Source organism: Gopherus flavomarginatus, chromosome 18 (genome assembly GCF_025201925.1).
Source record: "Gopherus flavomarginatus isolate rGopFla2 chromosome 18, rGopFla2.mat.asm, whole genome shotgun sequence".
Lineage (NCBI taxonomy): Eukaryota > Metazoa > Chordata > Testudines > Testudinidae > Gopherus > Gopherus flavomarginatus.
The window spans coordinates 807,151-826,585 of NC_066634.1; the positions used below are offsets into that span (position 1 = coordinate 807,151).

The following is a 19,435-nucleotide window of genomic DNA, read 5'->3' on the forward strand; positions in this document are numbered from 1 at the left end:
ATCAGGAGTGACTCCGGATTGGCCCCGGGGGAGCTGAGCTCAGAACCTGGCACTGGCCCTGCCCCCATTGCAATCAGGAGTGACTCCGGATTGGCCCCAGGGGAGCTGAGCTCAGAACCTGGCACTGGCCCTGCCCCCATTGCAATCAGGGGTGACTCCGGATTGGCCCCAGGGGAGCTGAGCTCAGAACCTGGCCCTGCCCCGCTGCGCTCGGGGCAGCAGATACTCGTTAAAACGCTGCTCTCTTCCAGCAAAAAGCACCGGAAAGCTGAGTGTGATTCTACCGCACCGGAGCCCCCCGGGGTCAGGGTTTCACACACAAAGGGGTGCCTCTGCTCTCAGCAACTGCGCTTGGGTTTTTCAAAGGCAGAGCCAATGACGGAACCTGCCTGGCTTGGCAGCCCATCTACGGGATTATTTCAGGGTTGCTGCGCCTGGAAGATGCGTCTGCAACTCCTCCAGGCTGGTATTAATCTCAGCAGGGCCCCATCCTTCCAAACGAGGGCACTGGGAGAGTGCCATGTTATATCACTGTAACCCCCAGGCCTCCTCCCCTCCCAGAGCCGAGAGAGAACCGAGGAGTCCTGGCTCCCAGCCCCCACCCCACCCCAACCTTTATACTGCACTGAAGTAAAACACAGAATTCAGAATGTGCCAGATTGCAATGGGAGCAGGGCTGCATTCTGATTTTAGCTCCCCCAGGGTCAATCTGGAGTCACCCCTGATTGCAATGGGGGCATGACCAGATTCCAATCTCAGCTAGTCCAGGGTCAAACTGGAGTCACGCCCTGACTGCCATGGCCTCAGGCTTCCCTTTCCACGTGAACTCTCTTGGCTGGAACCCTGGGGTGACCTCACCGATCTCCAACCAACAGAAGGCAACACGGAGTCCGATGGAGAGGAGGCTTATTAGATACAACTGCCCTGAGATGATCTAGGAGCACAATGGGTCACTCGAGGAATCTAGTGAGTCTAGGCCGGGCAGACAACGTAGGACGGCGCTCAGCATGGACATGAACTGGAGTCAATGGACACAGTTAGTGACCAGTCAATAGGGAATGGGCATCAGTCACTGGCAAGGCTGAGTTGACTCCCACAAATGCCAAGTCAAGGCAAATTGACAGCAAGTCTCTTAGCAAGGATGCGTGGCCCCTATGGATCAACAAGAAGTCAACCAGAGGCAACATGGAGTAACGAGTTCCTCTGGGGTGGCATCAGATCCATAAAGATAGCTAATGAGTTGGCTAGGGAAGAGGTTAGGTCAAACAGACAGAAAAGGAGTTGATTGGCTATGGGTCATTCTCCAGCCAGGCTGCCCCCATGCTGTGGCTAATTGGCTCAGTACGGAGAAAGAATTAGTCCATTGGTGTTGGGTCAGCATGGATGGCGAGGAAGTCAGTTAGGGATGGGTCAATACAGATGGAGGACGAGTCAATTAGCGATCAGTCAATACAGATGCAGAGAGAGTCCATCCGTGATGATGTTGAGTCAACAGATGAAGAATGACTTGGTTGAGGATGTCATGGGGTCCACACCGATGCAGAATGAGTCAGTTGGGTCCGTAGGGATTGAGCGCAAGCCCATTGGCAAGTGTACGGAGGGGAATGACTTGGATGGTGAAGGTATTGGGTCAGTACGGATGGAGGGTGAATCGGTTCCAAGCGGTGTCAGGTCAGTGAGGACAGAGGATGAGTCCATCAGCAATTGCTGGATGAATACAGATGGAGAATGACTGTGAGGGGTGGCATCAGGTCAGTGCGGTTGGAGAATGAGTTGGCTGGTGATGGTGTTCGGTAAATACACCCGGAAAAAGAGTCCGTTCCAAATGGCATTGGGCCAATATGGATGGAGAATGAGGCGGGTCAGCACAGGCGGAGAACGAACCCATTGGCACTGGGTCAGTACCAATGGAGGACAAACCACTAGTGATGGCACCATGTCAACACAGATGGAGAATGAGTCGGTTAGGGACCATGTGGGGTCAGTGCCCAATGATGTTGCATCCACACAGTTGGGTGCATCACGTCCTCCAGTCAGGACAGAATTCCGGTGTGTGATGAACTAGGAATGTTCTTAATGTTTTCTCTGAATACTGTGTTGGTGCCTCAGTTTCCCCATGGCAGTTCTTAAGTATCTGGCAGAGCAAAGGGCCAGTGCACCTAAATGCCTGGCACTCTGTCTCCTAGCAACTGATGGCCTGGGCCCCCTCTGCAAAGGTGCCAGCTGAAGGTGTTGGAGACAAAGGGATCAGATGACCTCCTTTCCCGGGAAAGGAGCTGAGCAGAGAGGACGGGCTGGGGGGGGGGTTGTTAGTCTGGAGCTGGCTGGGGACGAGGAGTGAGGGCAGACGTGGGGGTCTGGCTCACTGCCCCCCAGAATGGACCCGGCCAAAGGGTCCGGTTCGCTGTACCTACAAGCTCTGTGTTAGACCCTGTTCCTGTCATCGAATAAACCTCTGTGTTACTGGCTGGCTGAGAGTCACGTCTGACTGCAAAGTGGGGGTGCAGGACCCTGTGGCCCCCGCAGGACCCCGCTGGGGTGGACTCGCTGTGGGAAGCGCACGGAGGGGCAGAGGATGCTGAATGCTCCAAGGAGAGACCCAGGAGGTGAAGACGTGTGAGCTTCATGCCCTGAACAAGTCTGCTCCAAGGGAGAGGAGGCTCCTAGAGTCCTGCCTGGCTTGGTGGGGAGCAGTTCCAGAGCATCGCCTGGTGACTCCGTGACAACTGGTGGCAGTGGTGGGATGTACTGCACCCCGTGAATGGCGCTGCTTGCAGTAAGTGACTGGGGAGCAGTAAAACAAAGGAGGGATAATGAGGACCAGGCGTGCTGAAGGCTCAGAGAGGGACGGTTTCAGGGGGCAGTTAACCTCTGGGAGTGTGTGACCAGCGAGAAGGACTGTTGGAGTAATGGGCTCCCCCTGAGGATTGCAGCGAGCAGTCTCAGGGGCGGAGGAGTCTGCAGCTCGACCCTGGCAAAGAGGTGGTGATCATGAGAAGGGCTGGCACACCAGGGGTTCTTCCTGGAAACCATGGGGGAGCCAAGAGCACACAGGCCTGTGAGTCCAGAGCCACTTGGGAACGGTGAAGTGATGGCCTATCACCATCCCCTTAAGAAGGACATTGTGATCCTGTGCACACAGAGAGGGTTACGCATGGGGACGTTCACCAAGACACAGTTAATCGTGCAGTTGGAGGAAGAGAACCGCTCTGAGGAGCAGATTCCTGACCCAGACGGGGCTACAAGAGGATCTGGGAGCAGCTGGAGCATCAGCCAGGCATCCCTGAGAGTCTGGTCCCCAACCAGATGCGGGTCTTCACGATCGGGTTCCCCATCAGGGGATTGGAGACGGATGGGATGGGAGCAGAGCCCGAGAGAGCGAGAGGACCATGAGAGAGAGCAAGAGCCCAAGAAAAAGCTGCAGGAGAAGCAGCAGCAGCATGGACTGGTGATGGTGGAGCGGAGAGACATAGGGGGCTGCCCAGGGGTCAGTGGGGAAACACGCCTGCGGGGGCGAGACCCTGGGACAGGGAGAACTGTGATGGTGCAGCCCCAGCAGCTAAGCGGCTGTGGGACCTGGGTGAAGTTCCCTGGGGTGAAGCCCCTCGCCCTGCCTATGGCCCAGATCCCTGTGCAGACCCAGGACGGGTCGGGCTGGCTGGTGGTTGGGGTTCTCCAGGATATCGGCTGGGAGGCCCTGTTGGGGGGTGACTGTCTCCCCATGGGACAGGATCCAGGCCCCACTCCTGTAACGGCCGAGGGTTTGAATTCAAATCCAGGGAACCAATTGGCTAGGATGGAAATGGTCAGTGAAAATGCAAATGACCTGGCTGGCAGTGGGGAGAGGCTGCAGGGCTCAGGATACCTGCCTACCTATAACCAGCCCCCTGGGGCTGAGTGGGAGGGAGAGATGCTCCCTGCCCCCTGCACACCGGAGTGGGGGCTCACGCTGGCTCTGATGCTGTGACCAGAGCAGAGAGCTCGCTGCCTGCCCCCACTGGGACAGCAAGGGCAGCACTGAGCACGGGGGGAGCTGAGACCCCAGCTGAGTGGAGGGACACCCAGGCAGGGCAGGTCGGCTGCCAACCAGGTTTGCCTGGTCCAGACGTGCTGCTGGGAAGTGATTACACAGCAGGGAGGGAGCTACCAGGGGCAGGGCTCAGGGGGGCTGTGACCCCAGGCCCAGCCAGCGAGAGGGAGCAGGTCCCACTCCCTGCCCCAACAGCTGAATCCCAGACCGAGCTGCAGAGGGATCCCTCCTTGGAGAAGCTGAGGGAACTTGCTGGCCACAGCGCTGCAAACCCCCTTGGGGAAGGCTGCAGGGACAGAGTCCTGCGGGAGAAGGGATTCCTGTACTGGGAATGGGCTCCCCAAGGGGAAGTAGAACTGGGGGGATCGGGAGGCAGCTGGTGGTGCCCCAGGAATCCACAAGGCTCTTCCCATTCGACCCGCTGTATGGGAGGAGAGTGAGGGGACCCCTGGACCCGGAAGGGGAGGATTGGGAGGAGAAGGGGGAAGACCCCCTGGGGGATTTCTTCCCTGAGGTGGGAGCCAATCTCCCCATCAGGTGTTCCCTGTTCAGAGTCACTGGGAAAGCAGCCCAGATCCTGGAGAGAGAGGTCAGGGACATGCTGGCTTTAGATGGGATCCAGCCGTTTTACAGCCCATGGGCCTCACCCGTGGGGCTGATCCCCAAGGGAGACAGGATGATCTGGTTTTGTGGGGGCTATCAGAAGCTTAAAGCCATCACAGTGTCCAATGCCGACCCCATGCCTAGGCCTGAGGAGATTCTAGACAAGCTGAGGGGGATGGAGAACTTGGCCCTGGCAGACACTGATAACATGTGCATCTTTAGCCAGACCTGGGAGGAACAGGTGTCCCAGGTGAAGAGGGGGCTGGGCTGCCTCAAGGAGGTGGGACTGACGGTAAAAGCTGGAGAGTGCAAGGGGGGACGGCGGAGGTGTTGTGTCTGGGCCACAAGGTGGGGAGCGGCTGCCCCAGCCCAGAGCTGGCCAAGGCCAAGATGGGGGCTCTTAACCAAGAGAGCCTGAACTGCAGCCCAGAGTGCGAGGAGAAGACCTCGTCCCAGTTTGAACCCCAGGGGTACTGGGGTGGCAAAGGGTGTGGGCTGCATAAACCCTCCCACATGCAGCCTGCGAGTGCCATCGAGCACACCCGACCTAAGGGAGGGTGTGAGACTGGACTGTCCTGGTGTAACTCACACCGAGGAATGGGAGAGATGCTGGGGCATCCATGGGAACGTTGGTGGGTTCGAACTTCCCCAGGTCACTGGCTGGAGTGACCTCGCTCAGTTCGGTCTCGAAGGGGGGAGAGATGTGACGAACTGGGAATGTTCTTAATGTTTGGTCTGAATACTGTGTTGGTGCCTCAGTGTCCCCATGGCAGTTCTTAAGTATCTGGCAGAGCAAAGGGCCAGTGCACCTAAATGCCTGACACTCTGTCTCCTAGCAACTGATGGCCTGGGCCCCCCCCTGCAAAGGTGCCAGCTGAAGGTGTTGGAGACAAAGGGATCAGGAGACCTCCTGGCCCGGGAAAGGGGCTGAGCAGAGAGGAGGGGCTGGAGGGGGTTTCAGTCTGGAGCTGGCTGGGGGCAAGCAGTGAAGTGCAGACGTGGGGGGTCCGGCTCACTGACCCCCAGAATGGACCCGGCCGAGGGGTCCAGTTCACGGTACCTACAAGCTCTGTTTTAGATCCTGTTCCTGCCATCGAATAAACCTCTGTGTCACTGGCTGGCTGAGAGTCACGTCTGACTGTGAAGTGGGGGTGCAGGACCCTCTGCCCCCCCCCCCCAGGACCCCACTGGGGCAGGCTCACTGTGGGAAGCGCACGGAGGGGCAGAGGATGCCGAATGCTCCAAGGAGAGACCCAGGAGGTGAAGCCGTGGGAGCGTCTTGCCCTGAACAAGTCTGCTCCAAGGGAGAGGAGGCTCCCCAAACTCCTGACTGGCTTTGTGGGGAGCTGTTCCAGAGCATCGCCCGGGGACTCCGTGACACGTTGGGGCCGTGCAAATGCACATTGATTATGTGGAGTGAACACAGGATGGGGATGAATCAGTCGGGGGCTGGGATGGTCAATAGAAACCGACGGGGAGTCTATACATGAGGGTGTGTCATTATGGACGGGTGTTGTGTCAGAGCTCTTCACCACCTGATCCTTGGGATTCAGAGGCCACCGTGGGGAGTGGAAGGGGGGGGTCAGACTAGCAGAACTCTTCTTGGCAGATGGTTGTTTAGTGCAGTTGTCAGGTGGAGTTTGCAGTTGAGTTGGAGTCTGTTGCTAGGACTGTGGATTTAACTGCTGTCAGGGCATCCAGAAGAGGCCCCTTGAACGGACAATGAAAGCCCGTGAGTCTAAGGCCAGCACCATCGAGTCAAAGCGGCGTGTCACTAAGCCAGCGTGGGCTGGAGCTGGGGGAACGGGGTCTGCCCAAGAAAAAGGCTTTGAGTCAACATAGACCGTCACTGGTCACACCAAACTCATGGAGCCAACGTGGGATGGTGCAGACTCAAATGTCACACAAGATGGCACAGAGTCTCCATGAGCAACGTTGAGTCCACAGGCCAGGAGGTGCCATCGGGAGCTGATGGAACCTGCGCAAGGCATGACATGGCGGAGACCTTGACCACGGCGAAGCAGGAGCTGGTAGAACCGGCTCAGGAGGACACGATAATGGACACCAAGAACAAGCCCAGGGAAGACCAAAAAGGCCCCTCACCTTTCTTCTCCTTCTTCTCCTCTTCCTCCCCACCGGCTCCCAGCAAGGTGAAGATAATCCCAGTCTGGGAGTTCACCCCGACGGCCGTGACAACCATCCGCCCGGAGCCCTCCATGACGTGGGTGCCTGGCAGAGCAGAGGCAGAGTGAACAGGAGGCTACGGGCGATGGGCTGTCAGCTCCCTTCCGCCACGCAGGACACCTGGGTTCCATTCATGGCTCTGTGGCAGACCACCCCCAAGAGTCGCCGACTGCTGCAGGAGAGCGCCCCCCACTGAGCCCCCCACCCCATAGCGCAGCGCCCTCTAGCGCCCAGCATGGACTGCCGGGGGAGAGTGCCCCCCACTGAGCCCCCAGCCCCATAGCGCAGTGCCCCCTAGCACACAGCACGGACTGCCGGGGGAGAGTGCCCCCCACTGAGCCCCCAGCCCCATAGCGCAGCGCCCCCTAGCGCCCAGCACGGACTGCCGGGGGAGAGTGCCCCCCACTGAGCCCCCAGCCCCATAGCGCAGCGCCCCCTAGCGCCCAGCACGGACTGCCGGGGGAGAGTGCCCCCCACTGAGCCCCCCACCCCATAGCGCAGCGCCCTCTAGCGCCCAGCATGGACTGCCAGGGGAGAGTGCCCCCCACTGAGCCCCCAGCCCCATAGCGCAGTGCCCCCTAGCACACAGCACGGACTGCCGGGGGAGAGTGCCCCCCACTGAGCCCCCAGCCCCATAGCGCAGCGCCCCCTAGCGCCCAGCACGGACTGCCGGGGGAGAGTGCCCCCCACTGAGCCCCCAGCCCCATAGCGCAGCGCCCCCTAGCGCCCAGCACGGACTGCCGGGGGAGAGTGCCCCCCACTGAGCCCCCCACCCCATAGCGCAGCGCCCTCTAGCGCCCAGCATGGACTGCCAGGGGAGAGTGCCCCCCACTGAGCCCCCAGCCCCATAGCGCAGTGCCCCCTAGCACACAGCACGGACTGCAGGGGAGAGTGCCCCCCACTGAGCCCCCAGCCCCATAGCGCAGTGCCCCCTAGCACACAGCACGGACTGCCGGGGGAGAGTGCCCCCCACTGAGCCCCCAGCCCCATAGCGCAGTGCCCCCTAGCGCCTAGCATGGACTGCCGGGGGAGAGTGCCCCCCACTGAGCCCCCCGCCCCATAGCGCAGCGCCCTCTAGCGCCCAGCATGGACTGCCTGGGGAGAGTGCCCCCCACTGAGCCCCCCGCCCCATGGCGCAGTGCCCCCTAGCGCCCAGCATGGACTGCCTGGGGAGAGTGCCCCCCACTGAGCCCCCAGCCCCATAGCGCAGTGCCCCCTAGCACACAGCACGGACTGCCTGGGGAGAGTGCCCCCCACTGAGCCCCCAGCCCCATAGCGCAGTGCCCCCTAGCACACAGCACGGACTGCCGGGGGAGAGCGCCCCCCACTGAGCCCCCCGCCCCATAGCGCAGCGCCCTCTAGCGCCCAGCATGGACTGCCGGGGGAGAGTGCCCCCCACTGAGCCCCCAGCCCCATAGCGCAGCGCCCCCTAGCGCCCAGCATGGACTGCCGGGGGAGAGTGCCCCCCACTGAGCCCCCAGCCCCATAGCGCAGTGCCCCCTAGCGCCCAGCACGGACTGCCGGGGGAGAGTGCCCCCCACTGAGCCCCCCGCCCCATAGCGCAGCGCCCCCTAGCACACAGCACGGACTCCCGGGGGAGAGTGCCCCCCACTGAGCCCCCCGCCCCATAGCGCAGCGCCCCCTAGCGCCCAGCATGGACTGCCGGGGGAGAGTGCCCCCCACTGGGCCCCCCGCCCCATAGCGCAGCGCCCCCTAGCACACAGCACGGACTGCCGGGGGAGAGCGCCCCCCACTGAGCCCCCAGCCCCCTAGCACAGCACCCTCTAGCGCCCAGCATGGACTGCCGGGGGAGAGTGCCCCCCACTGAGCCCCCAGCCCCATAGCGCAGCGCCCCCTAGCACACAGCACGGACTGCCGGGGGAGAGTGCCCCCCACTAAGCCCCCAGCCCCATAGCGCAGCACCCTCTAGCGCCCAGCATGGACTGCCGGGGGAGAGTGCCCCCCACTGAGCCCCCAGCCCCATAGCGCAGCGCCCTCTAGCGCCCAGCATGGACTGCCAGGGGAGAGTGCCCCCCACTAAGCCCCCAGCCCCATAGCGCAGCGCCCCCTAGCGCCCAGCACGGACTGCCGGGGGAGAGTGCCCCCCACTGAGCCCCCCGCCCCATAGCGCAGCGCCCCCTAGCGCCCAGCACGGACTGCCGGGGGAGAGTGCCCCCCACTGAGCCCCCCCACCCCATAGCGCAGCGCCCTCTAGCGCCCAGCATGGACTGCCGGGGGAGAGTGCCCCCCACTGAGCCCCCAGCCCCATAGCGCAGCGCCCTCTAGCGCCCAGCATGGACTGCCAGGGGAGAGTGCCCCCCACTAAGCCCCCAGCCCCATAGCGCAGCGCCCCCTAGCGCCCAGCACGGACTGCCGGGGGAGAGTGCCCCCCACTGAGCCCCCCGCCCCATAGCGCAGCGCCCCCTAGCGCCCAGCACGGACTGCCGGGGGAGAGTGCCCCCCACTGAGCCCCCCGCCCCATAGCGCAGCGCCCCCTAGCACACAGCCCGGACTGCCGGGGGAGAGTGCCCCCCACTGAGCCCCCAGCCCCATAGCGCAGCGCCCTCTAGCGCCCAGCATGGACTGCCTGGGGAGAGCGCCCCCCACTGAGCCCCCAGCCCCATAGCGCAGCGCCCTCTAGCGCCCAGCATGGACTGCCGGGGGAGAGTGCCCCCCACTGAGCCCCCCGCCCCATAGCGCAGCGCCCCCTAGCACACAGCACGGACTGCCGGGGGAGAGTGCCCCCCACTGAGCCCCCAGCCCCATAGCGCAGCGCCCTCTAGCGCCCAGCATGGACTGCCTGGGGAGAGCGCCCCCCACTGAGCCCCCAGCCCCATAGCGCAGCGCCCTCTAGCGCCCAGCATGGACTGCCGGGGGAGAGTGCCCCCCACTGAGCCCCCCGCCCCATAGCGCAGCGCCCCCTAGCACACAGCACGGACTGCCGGGGGAGAGTGCCCCCCACTGAGCCCCCAGCCCCATAGCGCAGCGCCCTCTAGCGCCCAGCATGGACTGCCTGGGGAGAGCGCCCCCCACTGAGCCCCCCGCCCCATAGCGCAGCGCCCCCTAGCGCCTAGCATGGACTGCCGGGGGAGAGTGCCCCCCACTGAGCCCCCCGCCCCATAGCGCAGCGCCCCCTAGCACACAGCACGGACTGCCGGGGGAGAGTGCCCCCCACTGAGCCCCCAGCCCCATAGCGCAGCGCCCCCTACCACCCGGCACACACCCACCTGAGAGCAGCATGGGATCTTTCTCCACGGATTTCCGCACATGGTCCGATTCCCCGGTCAGGGAGCTCTCATCAATCTTCAGGTCGTTCCCCTGGATCAGAACCCCGTCAGCAGGGAGCAGGTCGCCTGGTGAAGGGGAGAAAATGGCCCACATGGGACCTGTGTGCTCCTCTGCCCTGATGTTGGGACTCCCTGGATCTGCCCCCCCACATGGGACCTGCATAGCCCAGATGGCACCCACATGCCCTACAACCCCATCTCAGATCACACCGACATGGCCATCTGCCCCAGCGTCAGGCCGTCTGGGATCAGCGCCACATGCAATCTATTCCTTCCATGATCAATCCCAGGAGCCCCTCTGCCCTGGCCTCCGGGCTGCATTGGATTGCCCTTCCGCCTCGCGAGCCCCTCTGCCACGGTGTTGGGGCCACTCTGGATCACCCCCTCCCTGCAAGCCCCTCTGCCCTGGCCTCTGGGCTGCCCTGGATCACCCCCCCAGCCCGGCGTCAGGCACACTTACCATATTTGATCTGGGCGACATCTCCCACCACCAGCTCAGCCACCGGGATCTGGATCTGCTGCCCGTTGCGGACGACGGCGAATTTCTGCTCCTGCTCGATGCGGCTCTGCAGTCCCCGGAACTGCTTCTCCTTGCTCCAGTCGTTGAAGGCCGTGACCAGCACCACGCAGATGACGGAGAGCAGGATAGCCGCCCCCTCAATCCAGCCGGCCTCTGACTCGCCCTCGTCCTCCGCCCCCGTGGCCAGGTTCCCACAGGCTGCACCACAACACGGGGCAGGGACCACAGCAGAGCAGGAGAGAGAGGGAATGGGACAGAAAGGAGGAGTTGGAGGTCAGGCCAGAGCCAAGGAGAGGGAACATGCATTGAGGCTGACAGATAGGGACAGTGGAGGAGGAAGTCGCCCCCATGGTCCTGCTCCCCTCCCCCCACAGGCCAGGTGGCATTAAGGGGGGGGAGCCCCCAGCCAGGGGTGGGAAGGATCTGCAGTGGGGGAAATGCATCAGGGCATGGGTGGGCTGATGGGTGAGCACAGGGACGGGGCAGGGCATGGATGAGTGACTGGATAGGTGGGTGGACCGCTGGCCAGATGGATGGATTAGCGGCTAGCTGTATGGATGGACGGGTCAGCGGATGGATGGGTAGGTCAGTGGATGGACAGATGGATGGGTCAGTGGTTGGATGGACAGATGGATCAGTGGACAGATGGGTGGGTCATTGGACGGACAGATGGACGAATGGATGGGTCAGTGGTTGGATGGACAGATAGATCAGCAGATGGGCGGGCGGGTCAGTGGATGGACAGATAGGTCAGTGGATGGACGGACAGATGGATCAGTGGATGGACGGGTCATTGGATGGATGGAGGGGTCAGCGGACAGGTGGGTCACTAGATGATCGGATGGACGGATGGATGGTGGAGTGGTTGGATGAACAGGTCAGCAGTTGGATGGACAGATGGATCAGCAGACGGACAGGTGGGTCGATGGATGGATGGATGGATGGTGGAGTGGTTGGATGAACAGGCCAACAGTTGGATGGATGGATGGATCAGCAGATGAACGGATGGACTCATTGATGGAGGAACAGACGGATAGACGGATGAGTCAGTAGACGGCCAGCCAGATGGATCAGTGGCTGGCCAGATGGATGAAGGAGTAGCAGATGGACCAGGCTGGACGGATGGATAGGTCAGTGGCTGGCTGGATGAGTGGGTCAGTGGATGGACAAATGGATGAAGTAACGGATTGATGGACAGACGGACCAGTGGATCGATGGGTGGGTCAGTGGATGGACAAATGGGTCAAAGGTTGGATGCATGGACGGACGGAGGCATAGCGGATGGACGGACCAGGAGGCGGATGGACAGATGGAGCAGCGGGTGGACAGATAGATCAGAGGATGGATGGATGGAGGCATACCAGATGGATGGATGGATGGGTCAGCAGGTGGACGGGTACGTCAGTGGATGGACGGATGAAGGCGTGCCAGATGGACGGATGGATGGGTCAGTGAGTGCACGGCCGGACGGAGCAGCAGGTGGACGGGTAGGTCAGTGGATGGACGGATGAAGGCGTGCCAGATGGACGGATGGATGGGTCAGTGAGTGGATGGCCGGACGGAGCAGCAGGTGGACAGGTAGGTCAGCGGGTGGACGGCCGGACGGATGGAGATGTAGCGGACAGATGGAGGCGTGCCAGACAGACAGAGGGACGGGTCAGTGGATGGACGGGGCAGCGGGTGGACAGGTAGGTCAGTGGATGGTCGGATGGAGGCATACCAGACGGATAGATGGGTCAGCGGGTTGATGGATGGACGGAGCAGCGGGTTGATGGACGGATGGGTGGACATATAGCGGACGGATGGAGGCGTGCCAGACAGACGGACGGACGGAGCAGCGGGTGGACGGACGGAAGGAGCAGTAGGTGGAAAGGTAGGTCAGTGGATGGATGGATGGAGGTGTAGCGGATGGACGGATGGCGCAGCGGGTGGACAGGTAGGTCAGTGGATGGACGGATAGAGGCATACCAGACGGACAGATGGGTCAGCGGGTTGATGGATGGACGGAGCAGCGGGTTGATGGACGGACGGAGCAGCAGGTGGACGGGAAGGTCAGTGGATGGACGGATGAAGGCGTGCCAGATGGACGGATGGGGGGGTGGATGGCTGGACGGAGCAGCAGGTGGACGGGTGGGTCAGCGGGTGGACAGACGGACGGAGCAGCAGGTGGACAACCGGACGGATGGAGATGTAGTGGACAGATGGAGGCGTGACAGATAGACGAGTCAGCGGCTGGACAGGGCAGCGGGTATCAGGTAGGTCAGTGGATGGATGGATGGAGGCGTAGCAGCAGGACGGACGGAGCAGCAGGTTGACGGGTAGGTCAGTGGACAGACGGACAGAGCAGCGGGTGGACAGGTAGGTCAGTGGATGGACGGATGGAGGCATAGCTGATGGACGGAGCAGCGGGGGGACGGACAGACGGAGCAGTGGGGGGACAGGTAGGTCAGTGGATGGACGGATGGAGGCGTAGCTGATGGACGGAGCAGCGGGGGGACGGACAGACGGAGCAGCGGGTGGACAGGTAGGTCAGTGGACGGATGGTGCAGCGGGTGGACAGATGGACGGGGCAGCGGGTGGACAGGTAGGTCAGTGGACGGATGGAGCAGCGGGTGGACAGACGGACGGGGCAGTGGGTGGACAGGTAGGTCAGTGGATGGACAGATGGAGGCGAAGCGAGTGGACGGACAGAGCAGTGGGTGGACGGACAGACGGATGGAGGTGTAGCGGACGGACGGATAGATGGGTCAGCGGGTGGACGGATGGATGGGGCAGCGGGTGGACAGGTAGGTCAGTGGATGGACAGATGGAGGCGTAGTGGACAGATGGACGGAGCAGCAGGTTGACGGACGGACGGACGGAGCAGCAGGCGGACGGACGGACGGACGGAGCAGCAGGCGGACGGACGGACGGACGGAGCAGCAGGCGGACGGACGGACGGGGCAGCAGGTGGACAGGTAGTTCAGTGGATGGACGGATGGAGGCGTAGCAGACGGACGGGGCAGTGGGTGGACGGACGGACGGGGCAGCGGGTGAACAGGTAGGTAAGTGGATGGACGGATGGAGGCGTAGCGGACGGACGGAGCAGCGGACGGACGGACGGACGGGGCAGTGGGTGGACAGGTAGGTCAGTGGATGGACGGAGCAGTGGGTGGACGGACGGACGGATGGGGCTGCGGGTGGACGGGTAGGTCAGTGGATGGACAGATGGAGGCGTAGTGGACGGACGGACGGGGCAGCGGGTGGACAGGTAGGTCAGTGGACAGATGGAGCAGCAGGTGGACGGACGGAAGGAGCAGCGGGTGGACGGACGGACGGAGCAGCGGGTGGACAGGTAGGTCAGTGGATGGACGGATGGAGGCGTAGTGGACGGATGGACGGGGCAGCGGGTGGACAGGTAGGTCAGTGGACGGAAGGAGCAGTGGGTGGACGGACGGACGGGGCTGCGGGTTGACGGGTAGGTCAGTGGATGGACAGATGGAGGCGTAGTGGACGGACGGACGGGGCAGCGGGTGGACAGGTAGGTCAGTGGACAGATGGAGCAGCAGGTGGACGGACGGAAGGAGCAGCGGGTGGACGGACGGACGGAGCAGCGGGTGGACAGGTAGGTCAGTGGATGGACGGATGGAGGCGTAGTGGACGGATGGACGGGGCAGCGGGTGGACAGGTAGGTCAGTGGACGGACGGAGCAGTGGGTGGACGGACGGACGGGGCTGCGGGTGGACGGGTAGGTCAGTGGATGGACAGATGGAGGCGTAGTGGACGGACGGACGGGGCAGCGGGTGGACAGGTAGGTCAGTGGACAGATGGAGCAGCAGGTGGACGGACGGAAGGAGCAGCGGGTGGACGGACGGACGGAGCAGCGGGTGGACAGGTAGGTCAGTGGATGGACGGATGGAGGCGTAGTGGACGGATGGACGGGGCAGCGGGTGGACAGGTAGGTCAGTGGACGGACGGAGCAGTGGGTGGACGGACGGACAGGGCTGCGGGTGGACGGGTAGGTCAGTGGATGGACAGATGGAGGCGTAGTGGACGGACGGACGGGGCAGCGGGTGGACAGGTAGGTCAGTGGACAGATGGAGCAGCAGGTGGACGGACGGAAGGAGCAGCGGGTGGACGGACGGACGGAGCAGCGGGTGGACAGGTAGGTCAGTGGATGGACGGATGGACGGGGCAGCGGGTGGACAGGTAGGTCAGTGGACGGACGGAGCAGTGGGTGGACGGACGGACGGGGCTGCGGGTGGACGGGTAGGTCAGTGGATGGACAGATGGAGGCGTAGTGGACGGACGGACGGGGCAGCGGGTGGACAGGTAGGTCAGTGGACAGATGGAGCAGCAGGTGGACGGACGGAAGGAGCAGCGGGTGGACGGACGGACGGAGCAGCGGGTGGACAGGTAGGTCAGTGGATGGACGGATGGAGGCGTAGTGGACGGATGGACGGGGCAGCGGGTGGACAGGTAGGTCAGTGGACAGATGGAGCAGCAGGTGGACGGACGGAAGGAGCAGCGGGTGGACGGACGGACGGAGCAGCGGGTGGACAGGTAGGTCAGTGGATGGACGGATGGAGGCGTAGTGGACGGATGGACAGGGCAGCGGGTGGTCAGGTAGGTCAGTGGACGGACGGAGCAGTGGGTGGACGGACGGACGGGGCTGCGGGTGGACGGGTAGGTCAGTGGATGGACAGATGGAGGCGTGCCAGATGGACGGATGAAGGTTTGCCAGACAGACGGACGGAGCCTTATCCCCCCTTACAGTCCCGTGACCCAAACACACCTGAGCCACCTCCCAGGTGTGGACACCCCCCTCCACCCGCCTCCTTCCTTCCCCACCCCAAGCTGCTGTCCCTGGGATCTGGCTCCACGGAGGCAGCCCCGCCCCATCTCGGGGTGGGGAGGAAGCCCCAGACCAGGACTGACCTTCGCTCTCCTCTCCGGGGGGGGCGTAGAAGGACAGACCCAGGGAGATGATCGCTGCGATCTCCAGGATGATCAGGGTCACGTCCTGCAGAGCCTCCCACACCAGCTGCAGGAAGGTCTTGGGCTGCTTGGGCGGGATGAAGTTCTGGCCGTAGATCTGCCGCCGCTTCTCCAGGTCAGCCGCGTTGTCCGACAGGCCTGAGCAGGGGCAGAGAGAGGGGGGAAGCTGGAGCCAGGACTCCTGGGTTCTCTCCTGGCTCTGGGAGGGGAGTGGGGGCTGGTGGTTAGAGCAGGGGGCCTGGGAGCCAGGACTCCTGGGTTCTCTCCCGTCCCTGGGAGGGGAGTGGGAGCCGTTGGTTAGAGCAGGGGGGAGGGCTGGGAGCCAGGACTCTGGTGTATTTCACTGTGGGTCCCAGAGCCAGGTCAGTGCTGTGGAGAATTTGCAGATGGTCCCTGGGACTGGTGACATTTTAAATATTTAACGAGCTGGCAGGTGGGTGAGAGCGAGCGCGCGGGGGGGGGGGGGGCGGGCCAGGGCCACTGGGGTCCTTTGATCACCCAGGGGGTCGGATCCTGTCCTGGGCAGCTGGGCCTCCTCCCCCGCCCCTGGCACCCTTTGAAATGAATGAAGCACACAGGGGCGCTGGGGCTGCCTCTGCAGAGCAAGGCACAGATGTCACAGAGGGAACCCCGGCGTCCTGGCTCCCAGCCCCCCACCCCCCGGAGCCGGGCGGAGAACCCAGGCGTCCTGGGCGGGGGGCGTTCTCCCCTGGCAGATGGAACCAGGCTCGAGGGGGGCTGTGCTGCGCGGGGGTCACGGGGGGGCGCTGGGACAGGTCGCTGAGCTCCGGGCGGGGGGGTCCCTGCCCCCCCGGCTCTGCCGCAGCCTGAAGGGCGAGTCAAGGGGAACCCGGCGCAGGAGCCGACGCTGCAGCTCTGCTCGGAGACCCCCCGACCCCGGCTCTAGCCCCGCCCTCCGGGACAGCCCCCAGCCTCCGTCCCCGGCCCCCCGGCCAGCTCCGCCCACCCAGCCAGTGCCCCCCGGCTCTGTCCGCGCCCCCACACTTCTCCAGGGGCTGAAGCCACCTGTGGAACCTTAATGAAGCCTCATTAGAAGGAGAGAACCCAGGAGTCCGGGCTCCCAGCCCTCCCCCCCCCACGAGGGGGCGCGTCTCAGCCAGGAGGCCCCAGATAAAACACCTGGGAGGCCAGATTTTAACCCTTTGAAAAAGACCCAATGTCAGTATCCCAGGTTTCCCTCCCGGCTCCGGGCTGGGAGCCAGGACTCCTGGGTTCTCTCCTGGCTCTGGGAGGGAAGTGGGGGCTGGTGGTCAGAGCAGGGCAGGGCTGGGAGCCTGGACTCCTGGGTTCTCTCCTGGCTCTGGGAGGGGAGTGGGAGCTGGTGGTCAGAGCAGGGGGGGCTGGGAGCCAGGACTCCTGGGTTCTCTCCCGGCTCTGGGAGGGGAGTGGGGGCTGGTGGTTAGAGCAGGGGGGGGCTGGGAGCCAGGACTCCTGGGTTCTCTCCTGGCTCTGGGAGGGGAGTGGGGGCTGGTGGTCAGAGCAGGGGGGGCTGGGAGCCCGGACTCCTGGGTTCTCTGCCGGCTCTGGAAGGGGAGTGGGGGCTGGTGGTCAGAGCAGGGGGGTGCTGGGAGCCTGGACTCCTGGGTTCTCTCCTGGCTCTGGGAGGGGACTGGGGGCTGGTGGTTAGAGCCGGGAGGGCTGGGAGCCTGGATGCCTTGGCTCTCTCCTGGCTCTGGGAGGGGAGTGGGGGCTGGTGGTTAGAGCCGAGAGGGCTGGGAGCCAGGACTCCTGGGTTCTCTCCTGGCTCTGGGAGGGGACTGGGGGCTGTGGTTAGAGCCAAGAGGGCTGGGAGCCAGGACTCCTGGGTTCTCTCCCCAGCTCTGGGAGGGGACTGGGGGCTGGTGGGGTAGAGCAGGGGGGCTGGGAGCCAGGACTCCTGGGTTCTCCCCTCCCACCCCCCGCGCCATGGACGGAGCAGCCGATACCTTCGGTCGGGGAGGTTTTGAGCCGGTGGCAGAGCCCGCTGATGTCGCTGTAGCCGTCCTGGATCTTCTGCAATGCCTCAGCCCCGCGCAGCTCCATGAGGCCCCGCAGCTCGGGCAGGGTGCAGCCCAGGCCGCCCGCATGGTTCAGCGCCCGCCGCTGGCTCTTGGGGTAGAAATCCAGCGCGCTGTTCGCCAGGTCGCCCATGGCAGCGGGAGAGAGCCGGGGCTGGTGCTGGGGCGGACGGGGAAGCCTGCACAGGAGCAGAGGAAGAAGTGAGGGAGGGGCTGGGCAGGGGGCACTCTCCCCTGGCAGGCAGAGCTGGGTGCTGGGGGGCACCGTGCTGCGGGGGGCAGGGTGGGGGGCTGGGCAGGGGGTGCTCTCCCCTGGCAGGCAGAGCTGGGTGCTGGGGGGCACCGTGCTGTGGGGGGCTGGGCAGGGGGTGCTCTCCCCCAGCAGTCACACCCCTTCCCTCACTCACCGGTCAGCACCTTCTTTGTGTCGGAGTCTCCATCCTCCGAAGACGGGTCCCCCCTAGCAGCCGTGGCCGGCGAGCAGAGCGCGGCCAAATGGCCAATCCATTGACAAAGCTGGGCCGGTCACTATGGGGGGACCCTGGTCAGAGCTGGGCAGCAGCCTGCCCCCCGCCGCTCCGGGGGCACCTGGGGGAGTCACATGGAGAGGAGTGTCAGGGTGTGTGTCAGACTTGGGGGGAGCCCCCTCTAGTGCCCACATCTGTCCATGCATCCCCATGAGCATCCACCCACCTAGCGGCACCCCATCCAGCCCCCCACTCAACAGCGTCACCTTCACCCACCCACCAACCCATCCACCCAACAGCATCACCTTCACCCACCCAGCCCCCCACCCAACAGCACCTTCACTCACCCAGACACCCAACCCAACAGCACCTTCACCCATCCACCAACCAACCCAACAGCACCTTCACCCACCCAGCCACCCAACCACAAACCCACCCAGCCTCCAACCCAACAGCACCTTCACCCACCCACCAACCCATCCACCCAACAGCACCTTCACCCACCCAGCCCCCCACCCAACAGCATCACCTTCACCCACCCAGCCCCCCACTCAACAGCACCTTCACTCATCCAGCCACCCAACCCAACAGCACCTTCACCCATCCACCAACCAACCCAACAGCACCTTCACCCACCCAGCCACCCAACCCAACAGCACCTTCACCCCCCCAGCCACTCAACCACAAACCCACCCAGCCTCCAACCCAACAGCACCTTCACCCACCCACCAACCCATCCACCCAACAGCATCACCTTCACCCACCCAGCCCCCCACCCAACAGCATCACCTTCACCCACCCACCAACCCATCCACACGACAGCACCTTCACTCACCCAGCCCCCCACCCAACAGCATCATCTTCACCCACCCACCAACTCATCCACCCAACAGCACCTTCACCCACCCAGCCCCCCATCCAACAGCACCACCTTCACCCACCCAGCCACCCAACCCAACAGCACCTTCACGCATCCACCAACCAACCCAACAGCACCTTCACCCATCCACCAACCAACCCAACCGCACCTTCACTCACCCAGCCACCCAACCCAACAGCATCCCCTTCACCCATCCACCAACCAACCCAACCGCACCTTCACCCACCCACCAACCCATCCACCCAACAGCACCTTCACCCACCCAGCCCCCCACCCAACAGCATCACCTTCACCCACCCAGCTACCCACCCAACAGCATCACCTTCACCCACCCAACCCAACAGCACCTTCACCGATCCACCAAGCAACCCAACCACACCTTCACTCACCCAGCCACCCAGCCACACCTTGACCCACCCAACCCAACAGCACCTTCACCCATCCACCAACCAACCCAACAGCATCTTCA

At 63.7% G+C, this 19,435-nt stretch overlaps 1 protein-coding gene across 1 annotated transcript in view; it reads right to left on the bottom strand.

Annotated features, from left to right (window-relative positions):
* LOC127036471 (plasma membrane calcium-transporting ATPase 3-like) overlaps positions 1-19,435 on the bottom strand; it is a 71,812-nt gene that overhangs the window by 32,941 nt on the left and 19,436 nt on the right. Inside the window, exons 2-7 of the mRNA XM_050927419.1 lie at positions 18,027-18,207; positions 17,548-17,798; positions 15,542-15,739; positions 10,565-10,822; positions 10,045-10,170; positions 6,737-6,862 (exon numbers count right to left, since the gene is read on the bottom strand). Coding sequence (XP_050783376.1) covers positions 6,737-6,862; positions 10,045-10,170; positions 10,565-10,822; positions 15,542-15,739; positions 17,548-17,752 — 913 coding nt within the window. The 5' untranslated portion in view covers positions 17,753-17,798; positions 18,027-18,207. The remainder of the gene's footprint in view (positions 1-6,736; positions 6,863-10,044; positions 10,171-10,564; positions 10,823-15,541; positions 15,740-17,547; positions 17,799-18,026; positions 18,208-19,435) is intronic.